We start from the raw sequence: 12,690 nt of genomic DNA, 5'->3' as shown, positions 1-12,690 counted from the left end.
CCTGCCGGCTAGGAAATGATGAACGCTCTTAGATGTACTGAAACACCTGTCTCATCTAATGACGTCACATTTTTTCACTGAGAAATTGAGTAAGAGTCGACCAAATGTAGTGCTGGTAAAAAAGCTTTCGATAAAATATCTGGAAATGTTTGCTATAGAAAAAAAACAAAGGGAATGACAAAAATACATAACGCTAAATTTACTGTAATTAGAAGCATAATACGCTCGGAGCTTTGCCATGGGGCCGAAAGGGAATGCGGGAAGGATTGAAGAGCTTCGAAATTCAACATGTTTTTGTATTCCGTAGAAGAAGGGGTACAAAACAGCGTCAGACATAAGACATCTGTCACTTGTACAATTCTGTTCAAGTTACAGCTGGCATTGAAAGGGTCAGAACAAGGATAACTGAAAACACAGCTGCAAACATACAGAACATCTTGAACAAATGCGTAGAACTACAATTTAATATATATTTTTGAAACTTCAGACACGGTATCGTTAAAAAATGCACTGCTATCACATTTTAGTTTTTGAAGGTTCACAATGCACTGAGACAAGAATTGTTGCACCAATGTCTGTACATGACGTCACCTGAAGACCCATCGAGGCGATACACAACGGTGAATAAGAAAACGTTGTCTTTGTTTATTCTACCGATTTTGGTGGTAGTTACATGATGATAATGAGCAGTATTGGTTTGCATATGAAATTGGGGAAAATGATTTCATATCAAAAATACAATCGGAAAGACTATTTTTTGGAAGAAATTGAAAAATAATTCCACAGTTCTTTTTAGATTCAAGGTGTGTATGAAAAATAAATAAACAAACTGTGCTAATGTTCATTTGGTGAACGAAACGACTAAAGAGTTTCAGTTACGTGTTCGAGTTATCACCGTCAGTGTTTTTATGAAAGTAAGAAATGTTCACACTCTAGATTTGAGTTGTTAGTTTAAAGATGAAATGTTTAAAACCTGAAAGCACAAACTTATATCTCAAACAATGATTGATGGAACACTTTATTGATGGAATCAAAAAGAAAGCACCGTCTCACAAAAATATTCTTAAATGAAAAAGAAAATCTTATAAGTGAGTACCGCATTTTATCAAATTAGGTCGAACGCGCCAAAATGCAATTTTTCACAGTCTGCAAGTATGCGTGGCGGTGTTTACACAACTGGAGTGCTGCAGGCAAAGAAAAAACTATGAATCATATATTTCTCGATTTCACGGTTTTTAAAAGTGAAAAGATTATCAACGAATGAATGAGACTTCTTTGAACCTCATTCATTTGAAGGCAGTAGTTTTTATATTTTTTTACACGGGCATTGCATAAACCTGTAAAGTATACATTTTGAACACCGGAATGTTAACGTCTGCTGAATTTATTTTAAGTGATTTTGAAATTATTCATAAGTCAAAAGGTATTAAAAATACAATTTGAATAAAGATATAAAATGACAATAGAAAGAAATGCTATGAGATCAACATAATATAAAAACTATTACTTAAATATGGTTCTTATTTTTAAAGATTCATGGGTTGTCGGAGCGACACTCGTACATTAATTATCAAGTTTTATTTAATGTCGTTATTTTTGATTTTATGGAGTTGGGTTGTATTGACATGTTGGGCTCTGAAAAATGTAAAGTTGGTTTTAAAAATGATAATCTCACGTTTGATAACGTTGAAGTAATTATTACACTGCCGAATTTACACTTAAATTGGTAAATGATAAGTTGATTCGACTTCAACAGTAATACTCTTTCCATTTTTGAGATATTTTTTTGATTATTTGAAAAAAAAAGAATATTCATAAATGGGACTCAAGGCAGTTAGTAAGTTTTTTTTAAATACAAACCATTGATTATTATATGAAACCAAATTTCATAGAAAAACGTATGTTTTTCTCTTTGTGACTGATACTAATTAATTTGTAGCATAATGATTTCAACGAATTTTGAAACAAAAACTCACAGCGATTGATGATAAATCGGGAAGAAGATGCATGTCGCTTTGTGGGAGATATATTTCCGAATATGATACAAAACGTTTTTTCGAGTAAACTGAAAAATAAAAAGTGAATATTTATTTATAACATGATTTTTTGAGTTTTTCACAAATTTCAGAATCCTTCTGGTAATTTTAACATTCTCACAATTTTCACATACCCAAAATTGAAGCCAATTCTTGAACATTATATGAAATTTTAAATTTCTTCAAGAATAAAAAAGAATCCCCGTTCAAAATCAAGCAAAGATGTGCTCTAGAACGTGTTTTTTATATGATGTGCAATAATAATGTTGAAAGTAGAAAAAATAACACTTTCGAAAACTGGAACTGTTGAATCTTTTTTTCGAATTTCTCGTTCAGAACTTCTAGTCTTTTTCAAGCTTTTTTTCAAAATGGAGAAGTTTTGCAGTCATCAAACTAATACATTTCTGCTGTGCAATTTCTAAACTTGTTCGGACATACATGAAAACCAAAAAACGTCTTTCCATGTGAGTTCGCCTGGCAACCTGAATACAATCGTTTCACCATGATAACTCATTAAACCTTGACAATCGAATTTTCTTGTGTTCCTGAAAATGATTTCTACACATTGTTATTTTTTCATCAATCTCACTCATCGAACAATGGAACTATTTTTCCATTCAAATTTGGAAGTAGCTCACTGCCAACCATTAGCCATACTGAATCATCATCATGTTGAAAAGAGAAATCATTAATTCGAATAGTTTTCACATCGAGAATCTTAAAAATAGAAATGATTTGGAAGCAGGCATAAAATAAAATCACCTCGATGGGCCCAGAGCTAATGTTGAACTGGAGGCTGTTTGGTGATAGAGCCCTCAATCGAACCACTTTTGGGATTTGAACAAGAGGACCATTTGGCAGTATTACCGATGCAACATTAATCTGATAAATCACTTAAAAGAAAACAATGATACAATATCTTACATTTCGTTTGTGATCTCGCAGCGAAACCCAATGAATGTCACCGAAGACTTTTGAAGGTGGAAGTGTAAGCATTAGAGGCTGGAATCCTTCAAACCACTGGAGAGGTTGTGGCACCTACAAATTAATAAAATTGTTTTTTGAAGAAATGATTTTTGATAAAAAATAGTATTGATGCTGGAGCTGTAGTGGAATAATAATTTTCAAAACGATTCAACTTTAGCGTTTATTTAAACTGAATCTGGGAGAATTTCAATAATGCAATCTTGCAGTAATAACTAATTAGTAACTAAATAGTAATAACAATATCGGAACAAATTTTGAACCTAATATGTTTTTGTCTCACGATCAAACACTTTCTTACCTTGTCATCAACTGGATCAAACTCAGGCTGTCTTAGTCTAAGTCCTCCAGGAACTGAGCTCATACTAGTCACTGTGTCGGCCTGTTTTTCCAATTTTAGTACTCCATTCCCTGGCCGAACTTCCATAATTCCTCCCTGAATGTTACTTTTCATACAATTAATCTGATACCATGTGCTTACCTCCACAAAAAGCTCAATCGGCTTAGCGGTCGCATTAACAACATTTGAATCCCGCTTAACCCTGGTGACATTTGCAACAATTGGCGGAATGCCTTCAAAAAGCTTAACTGCCGCCACATTGGTTCGAGGCTTTGCTTCAATTGGCTGAAATGTTGCACTTTATTGGATAACAGAATGGAAAACAACAAACTGGGAGCTCTCTAGATGCAAATGCCGACATTTCGATTGGTTTGGGTTTAATATAGAATCCATTTTCAGATGGCATAAAATCCTCAACAAAGTTGCCCGTCGGAGTTTTTGGACCAAGCCAGAATGTTACATTCTCTGAATCGATTTTGATTAAATTTTTGGAACATGTTATCATGTTTTCAAACGAAAAAAAATAGACTATACACTTTTTCACAATTATGATCAGCCGAACGAGCGTATAACAGGTCACCTAACGATTTTCAAACAATTAAATACGCATCAAAAAAGTGAAGACAGTATCAGCATAAATTATTACCATTCAATAATGATCCCGACTCAAAAACAAATCTGGTTACAATAATTTTCCTTTCATCAACAAGCCACAACGCACCAGCTGGACTTTTTTGTTTTTTTGTTGTTGGCTGTAAAAAAATAAAAAACTAGTACCAGTTTAGTTTTAGGAACATTAGTTCCCTTTCACTCACCGTTTCTGCCAAACTTCCCAAATACTTTCCATAGTAGGGAACATTTTTCGGAATTCCGCTTTCCGGCGTTTTTGTCGACGGACGATTTGAGCGAATCCACTCGATTAGACGGTTTGCTTTTTCTTTTTTTGATTCTTCCGTTACATCATTTTTCACCAAATTTCTGAAAATTCTTTTTGTGAGATGTGATATAGTCAATTTTTTAAAGGAGTTGAGCAATTTAGTTTGTGAGGAATTGTTTTCCTAGCATTTTTCCTTTGAAAACAACGTTTCCAATATCGGCACAAAAAATTTTCTAACACTTTATAGATTCTCTAAATTTAATTTCAGAGGTATGTTCTCTCCTTTACACTGAGATGGGACGAGACTGACAGCAATGCATGAAGTCAATCTATGATTAAAAATTTTTACAATTGAAAATCACTTCACACATTACCATTAACATTTTCAACAGGGCTATGCGGAAACCGGCAACCAAAAACATTGTTACAAAAGAAAAAATCAGTAAATCATATTTAGTTCATCATTTTGTTCATTCACACCAACGTGCCATTTTTCCCAATTGGTGTCGTATTATTATTGAATCATTCAAGAAAACGGATAAATGAATTAAAAAATTGATGTTGGTGGTCATGTCCTTACCAAAAAACAACAATGAATATATTTTTTTCAAAGTAACTAGTCAAACATTAAAAATTGTATTCCTTATTAGTAAATAACTAAAACATTTTATGACATCCCTCAAAGGTGGAGTAGCGCCAGTAGAAGAACTGCGTTAAACCATGTCAATAGCACCACATTGACCTAATACCATTGTAAAACAATTCAAAAAAGGCAAATTTCATATGAATTTTCAAAAATTGGAAAAATGCCACTTATTGCCACTTTTTGGACGCCGTCAATTAAACAAACTATCCTTCGAATTTTGTGGTATACTTATGTTTAAAATATCAATATTCAAACATTGTAGGGATTTGAACATTGAACAGTACTATAGTTTATTCAAAAAGTGGAAAAAACTCATTAATTGCCATTTTTTGATTCTCAATAAAAATGCTCAAAAATTTTTCGAAAAGTTTTTCCATTATATTTGCTCGTTTTTGCACTGTAGTAATGATTTTTTTAAATCAATTTTCTCCTCCGCCTTTAAGACATTTGGAAGAATTCAACATTTTGTAAGATAGAGTTTAATTTAGCCAGGCACTCTATATCGTAATAAAAACTTTGGGTTCACACACTTTGAAATATTACTTTCTGCCTAATGCAATTTTCTTACTTGATAAGAGGTGAATCTGCATCAATTTCTCCATCTTTTATTGCACTTTCAAGCATTTTCCGTTGTTCATCGGGCATTGTACTCAACAGCTAAAAAGTGAAAAATCAATTGCATGCTGTTGTAAATATCAATTGGTACCTTCAATGTATTTTCTACTTCTTTGCTCACTTTTTCTTTTTTCTCTGGTTCTGGTATTGGAAGAGCAAGTGGATCGATATTTTTGTTTTCTTTATTTTCAAAAACTTTTTTTGCAAATGAATCTTTTAACGCATCCGATGCTGAAATTAATAAAACTTTAAAAACAGATAAACATTTAGTATAAATAAAACATATTTTTGTTGATTGTATTTTTAAGGTTTTTTGAATCCTAAAAAATTATTGATATAACTCATGTGTATTTTTACCCTTGTTGAAAAATTGAGTAAGCATTGATGTTTGTGGTCTCCCTGCCGAAGCAGGAGCGTACTGGGATTGGTCATCATGTGCCGCAGAACTTGTTGGTACTTTACGATTTCCTCCGCTTAGAACTGACGTCATGGTCTCAAATAGGCTGCCAGTTCCACTACCAGACTGTATTAAGTTATTTTAGTCAGATAATCGTTTAATAGCTTACTTCTCCTGTTCCACCGCCATTATTAAACCCCAATAAATTGTTCGCGAGTTTTGAAAGTTTTTCAACAGACATTTCGTTGGCAAGCATCTTTTCAAATGTGGCCTGTGGCTGAGAAGTCTGAAAAAAAAGATAATCAAATTAACATGGTTAACCAATAAAAATGTTTCTAAAAATGAGACATGCCTGAACCACTGTTGGAATAGCATTTGGGCTGCTTTGAGAAAAAATTGAGCTAACAATATTGGGCTCGACGTTTTTCTGTTGGAGCAATGCGGATGCCAGTTCACCATTGTACTGAAACAGATTCGAATTTTTGATTTTTCTCAACTTTCTCACATTGGTTGCATATGGAATTGAAGGTGATCCCACAAATGTGCTTGCAGCGTGAAGTCTACGATCTCCCGAATAATGCGGCTGTCCAGTTTCCCAATTTCCAGCAGTCATCGGTACTCCGTTAGGGATGGCGACCGACTGAAAAATTAAATATAATACGTATATTTTTATAAAATTATGTTCTCACTTCGACTATTACGCATCATGTTTTTTGAAATCTTATTTCATCTCTCTATGTATGTGTCATTCTTAACTGTTCTGAGTATTTGTTTCTCACATACTTTGAAATAATAAAACGTGTTAATGTTAAACTTACTGCAATTTTGTGTTTCATGTTGAATGTTTGAGACTCCTCCACTCCCAATGTGTGTCTCGAAGGTAAACTACTCATCTTTGATGATGACTGTGGTCGCTCAGGCGGGACAAGCGTTTGCATATCTAGTTCTGAAAAGTTGGTTAAAGAACGGTTCGAGATAAGAAAAAACAAATGTAGAACCTCTTTGCATCAAATACTCCACTTGATTGGTTTTTGGAATTTTCATGAAGTCGGATGGATCAGCTGGCAATTTGCCTCGTAATTGTGGTCGAATAACGTTCCCATATTGCGAACGCGGTTTGGTGCCGGCAGAATGAGATCTGCTTCTGGAAAAACAAACTAAAGTTTCGGTTAGAACATATATTCATAGTGACAAATTGTTTATGACAAGAGTAAATCGCTCTTCTTTTATGTACTTCCGTAGTTACCTCGGCTCATTTTCATCAAATCTCGGCAGCTGCTTCAATGACAGATCTTCTTTTTCGTAACTGCCGAAATATGAGTTAGATGCACTTGATGATGATGTGGCCGCGGTTTTAAGTGGTTCAGTTTCCGTCTAAAAAATGAAAAATTGAGATCCATTGTGACAATAAAATGGAAACTGTAAATTAGTGTGATTGATTGTGTTTGCATTATATTTATTTGTTTTTTTTTCTGGAACTCTTACAATGTTTTCAAGAAAATTTTAATGTATAATTTTTGAACATCAAAAATTCTTTTTAATATTGTTTAAATTTCCGCTTTCCAAAAACAAATCCACAACGAAATGCCACCGGAGTATTTCTGTGAAAATAAGACAAGCTCATTATTTAAAAAAAACTACGATAAATTTCGTGTTTTGAAAGGAAAATATATATTCAGTTACAAAAGCAACTCAGCGTTTGCATACAAATAATTATATTCTTATGTTAATTTTGTTAAAACATAATTCACTTTTGAATAATCATTTTCGAACAGTAATTTCTGATTTCCGTCTTTCTTACTTGGTAAGCGAGCGATCCTTCTTTCAAATGGCCGAGCCTCCTCTTATACTGCGACCATGGAACAATTGCTACTGGTCGAGATTGTTCGTCGCCTCGAATTTCCACTGTGTAAACTGTAACTTTCCCTTCATCAAATTCATGTTTTTGCTAGTTTCCCAGATAAGTTTGACCCCGTAACGGTTATGTTCAAATAGAAATCCACCTTTTGTTAGATGTTGCGCTCTAATTGTATATGGAAATGAAAATCCGATAGAAAAGTATGGAACGGTGGATCTATTTGTTGTCCTTGATCCGTTTCCGTTTTGTTTACACATATCTCACTTTTTATAATAATGAAATCTTCAACTTACTGGGATGCGTACTTGACAAATTTCGGACCAAACGTTGAAAAATTGTCAATGTTTGAAAAAAAAAAGAGAGCTTCTCTAAAAAAAGCTTCAAAACCTTGCCGCGTTGTTGAACGCGTTCAATGTTCTTATACAAAATGCACGCATAGTTAGAACGGATAATTGGCTCAAAATTGTTTTTGGTCAACCTCCAAAATTCGAACAGGCAAAAACTGAGTAAAAGCGCTACACCATCTTTTAGATGATTTAAGAATAGATGAGATGTGCACTTTGAAATCATATTGCGCTTTTTGAATCAATAAAAGGAAATCAGTGATTTTTATCTTCTAAACTGGTGTTTTGTATACATATTTTTATATTGTTCTTTGAAAGTATTTAAATAAAAAAAACACTTACTCAGTAGAAATAAAATCATAAATAAAAAGTCATTTGCTTTGGAAAAATAAAATAGATTCATCGCAGTTGAAGACAACTAAAAAAGTTCAATAACTATTTGATGAATACAGCAAAGTTGCAACCAGTAGCAAAGACCAGAATTTTCGGATTGAAATGCACTAAAACGAGCGGGACGCGCGCAAAGATGGGCGGATGCGGCAGATGATCTGGACACGGTGTGCGCAAGGTGTCTATGTGTCTCCACAAAACTCATATTTTCCACCACCGCTTCTGTGTTCTACTGTCCGCTTACCGTCGGCGTCGTTGCCGCACTTCTGAATAATGCAGTAAACGGCGCGGAACACGCCGGACACTACCATCGTCACCACTTTTTGAGAGAACTTTAAGCGTCGATCGACTGTGTCGAGCTAGCCATCATGCGGCTGTCATTTTTTGTGGTCACTCAATTGGAGTAAAACCGGATATTTATTCATGATGATGACTACGGCTTCAAGGCATCACAAATAAAATGAAACATTTATAAACTGTGGATTGTTTATTTCAGTTTATCTCTAAACTTTTTCAAAGCCACTGTAACAACTTGAAAAAAACAACGGGAAACTGTAACGAACAAAAAGTACGGGGCCCGATTTGTTTTTACAACCAAAGCAAAATTATTAATACCGTATTTCTCGTATCAGTCTTTAGTCAGTCTTTCTTGCCGGTGATTACACCTAATGTCATGTTTTCGTTATATATATATATAACATAATAAGACTAATGGCAGCGGAAAGACTTACTTCAAATGACTCTTGGCTTTGTAAATATTATTGATTTCTGTTGTTTAGAATTCAGGAAATATATACGTTTCTATAGACTAAACGCAACCCACGTTCAAATTTACTTCACACCAAAAATACGATTTTACCTCATTTTCAACAACGTGTAGCTGGTCCGGTATTTAACTAGTGCAAGAATACATATTAGAAGGCACAAGACTAATACGGACTAAATGACTAAATTTTGATTGAAATCCAACAGTGCAAAATGAATATGAATTCTAGACTATTAAAGACTGCAATAAGATATGTTGGATATGATAAATCTTCAAATTCAATAGTGCAAACCTATATATGTTTATATCATGTGGGCATGTGAAAGAACCTGAACTGTATCAAGATATCCCCTCACAGTCAATTATCGCCTCTGGGCATGCTGATTGGCATTTTCGTAACTGTGTATGAATTTTGAAGATGAAGTAGTGTCAGTGGGAAAAATTGCTTAAAACAACTTATGTGATGCAAATTACCAAATATCATTCAAAAAATTTTTTTACAATTTTTTAAAAAACTTTTATTGACCTACAAAAATGGGCAACCCTACAATGTTTGAATATCAGTGTTTGCAGCATAAATAGAGATCATAATTCAAAGAGATTTTTTGATGGAAGACATTTAAAAAAGTGGCTAAGCCGAAATTTTCCCAATTACTCAACAAATCATAACAAACTTAGAATTTTTAAATAATTTTTAAACTAAATTTTTAGTCATTGTGTCACCATAAGTGAGTTTGACTGGCTCTACTCCCCCTTTAATATGAAATGTAGACTGTGAAAAAACACACACACAATTTTGTAGTCATTTTTTTACGTTCAACATTATATAGTTGTTAACAGATATAAAACATTTGGATGTGATTGAATAAACTCAATACAAGACGCTATTTTGCTTGACTGACTTTGAATTATAGAGTATTTTTCACGATCCAGTTAAAATTCAATACTTTTCAGATATTGTACATACTATCTGAACTCCTGATTTCAATTTCGCCAAGTTCCTCACAAATGACACTAAACATGATAAGTTTCATTCCACGCAAGCCATAGTTAGACAACTGTTGTTCGGAATAGTTAAACCTTTATTTATCGAAAAAAAAACGAAAACCTCGGTTACCTACATGTTCCTGTTATCTATGAACACTCACACGCACAGACCCAGCTATAAACACTCTCATTGCAAGAACTATGAACAAGTGGCGTATCGCTCGGTTCTCTTTCTGTTTCTTTCTTTTGCAACGTCATCTTCAGTAATTACGACGATGTGTATGTGTGTATGGGCTAACCGATTCAACAGACGAATGCATGCGCACATCTTCTTCGGCTTTGCTAGCAGAGAGAAAATACTTAGCAAACTCGTCACCAAATTTTAATAAAGTTTCTGGTTTTTTTAATCAGCAAATTGAATCTTATTTTTAATGATAGAATTTCACCCAATATGCTTGCAAACTTTTGAGTGGCATTGAATTTCGACAAATGTCTTAATTGTTTAAAAAAAACTGGTTTAAAAAAGAAGCAACTTCCCTATTTAAATTTTTATTTTAAGAAATCAAAATTAATTGCTAGATTTGCATAGCATCATTGAAATGGTTTCTTAAAAACAATTCAAACGAGTGGCATTGCACAAAAATACTTCCCAAAACATCGTACTGCTTCACTTCGAACTTTGCACCTGCATAAACATCGTAACAGCAAACTCGAAGACATATTTATGTAATTTCTCACAAAATATTAGCGAGGAATCTACTAAATAAATTTTTAAAAAATTTGTCTAACACATAATTCTATTGGCAATTGATTATTACTTTTCAAGGTGCAACATGTTTCACAGCAAACTACTTTGCTAACAAGATATGTGAAATTATTTGCGATCGGAAGCTCTAAATTTATGCAGCTGCGTGCCATAGTGGCTGTCGCCAGTCAACTACTACTACCTCAGGATATTCATCCATCTGTTGAAGGCAGGTGGTCCCCCTCTTTTACTTTCTCTCCGAATATTCATACTCTTTTTCTCCGGGTTTTCTCACTAGTTCCGACCTTGCTCGCACTCGTTCGTCCATGAAAGCATTGATGTTCGGTGACTTTGAAAACTTTATGCAAATCTCAGGAATGTTGGGGTTTTGAGGGGGACGCCAAACGGAACAAAATAGGAAAATCGTAGGGATAGGGGACGTGAAGGCACTTGTTATTTTCATTGCCACTTCCACAAATTGAACGCTTGTTCTTACTCTTGCCTTGTTAGATCCCTCGTCTTTTTTTTTCGATTTCTATCAATCTGTATAACGTTTTACTACTTTACTATTATACTATTTTACGTTCAGAAAATGACTCAGAAATGACGAGTTTATACAACAATCGTGTTGTTAAACTTTTTTCTGCTTCAGTGTTTTGTTCCCCTTTTTTATGCTACTATCACAGAAAACCAAAAAAAAAAACGGAGTTTTAGGAAAAAACATTAAAAGTCTAAAAGTTGGAATCGAAGAAGTGTTCTTGTTTGTCAGTCTTCATTGTCAGTCGATCTTTGAAATTTGAAATAAACTTCCCTGTAAAACCCAATTGAATATATTTTGAGCACTCGTTCTAAATAATTGCTGCATATACTTGGAAGTAGAAAACGTATTCAATTTACAAATGGTTAATATATCACTATGAGTTTAGTGAGAGTAACTTGACTTATATTTAAAATGTTTAGAAATTCTCCGGATGCCCTAATATTAAACGAGAGACTTGCCCAGCTTCGTTCAAGTTTAATTCAGGTTCATCGGTGTCTAAAAAGTTATTGTAAGAAAATTGAGTTAAATCTTTGTTATCATATTCATTGCAATAGGATATAATATAAGTTATCTAAGTTCTGGAATTTTTTCTATAGCCATACAATTTGGAAAGTTTCATACAGTTTCGAAACATTTTCTCACGTTCAACCGTACTATTTCAGGACGTTCAGAATTTTGCCATATCTGTCTCTCTAATATTCTCTTGTCATCTCTATTTCTCTATTATCTTTTATCCTTTACTCCTTTCTCTGTTTCTGTACTTCTCCGAATTGTCAATTCTATCTTGCACTCTCATGTAGGAACCAATTGACGAAGAAATAGCGGGAGGCAGTCAGGGAGGGGACGGAAGGGGGTTTTCTCCCGCGCGCGTAGCCAAACGGCCGATAGATGTGTGACCCTGTGTTCTCTGGCTCTGGCCTGTCTCATCTTTCGTTTGCACCCATTCTCTAATGCCCTAGCATCGATTCGGGCCCACGTCCGGCCACAACGAAGAGGACGAAAAGGAGAAAGAAGGGGGAAGAATACGAAGGGCGAGCACTACTGACCGTTGTGTGTAATTCGGAGCTCTTTCTCTTTATCGGCCTGTGTCTATTGTCTCTTTTTCTTTCCCTCTCTTTTTCCATCTTCTCAACTCTTTTGCTTGGCGAGTTGGTTGTTGCAGTC

General features: G+C 34.3%; 1 protein-coding gene and 2 non-coding genes across 3 annotated transcripts; 2 read left to right on the top strand and 1 right to left on the bottom strand.

The window, feature by feature from the left end:
- Positions 1-1,362: 1,362 nt before the first annotated feature.
- F59F5.7 (DM13 domain-containing protein) lies at positions 1,363-8,625 on the bottom strand. Its single transcript, NM_077368.7, has 22 exons — positions 8,440-8,625; positions 7,697-7,809; positions 7,142-7,269; positions 6,894-7,039; positions 6,714-6,841; positions 6,401-6,535; positions 6,248-6,358; positions 6,065-6,181; positions 5,856-6,021; positions 5,590-5,729; positions 5,452-5,540; positions 4,176-4,338; positions 4,007-4,112; positions 3,692-3,825; positions 3,502-3,645; positions 3,322-3,456; positions 2,961-3,074; positions 2,799-2,918; positions 2,626-2,753; positions 2,475-2,581; positions 1,977-2,065; positions 1,363-1,635 (listed from the first exon to the last, which is right to left on the bottom strand). Exons 1-22 carry the CDS (start codon positions 8,498-8,500, stop codon positions 1,603-1,605), a joined length of 2,607 nt encoding a protein of 868 aa, NP_509769.3. The 5' UTR covers positions 8,501-8,625; the 3' UTR covers positions 1,363-1,602.
- Positions 8,626-10,436: 1,811 nt separating this feature from the next.
- On the top strand, positions 10,437-10,585 carry F59F5.10. The gene has a single exon (NR_071996.1). It is a non-coding gene; the product is annotated as an Unclassified non-coding RNA F59F5.10 (non-coding RNA).
- A 1,798-nt stretch (positions 10,586-12,383) lies between these two features.
- On the top strand, positions 12,384-12,582 carry F59F5.9. The gene has a single exon (NR_071995.1). It is a non-coding gene; the product is annotated as an Unclassified non-coding RNA F59F5.9 (non-coding RNA).
- The last annotated feature ends 108 nt before the right edge of the window (positions 12,583-12,690 follow it).

This window comes from Caenorhabditis elegans, chromosome X (assembly GCF_000002985.6).
Source record: "Caenorhabditis elegans chromosome X".
Classification (NCBI taxonomy): Eukaryota; Metazoa; Nematoda; class Chromadorea; order Rhabditida; family Rhabditidae; genus Caenorhabditis; species Caenorhabditis elegans.
The sequence above is the reverse complement of the archived record's forward strand: the minus strand, read 5'-3'. Positions and strand labels throughout refer to the sequence as shown.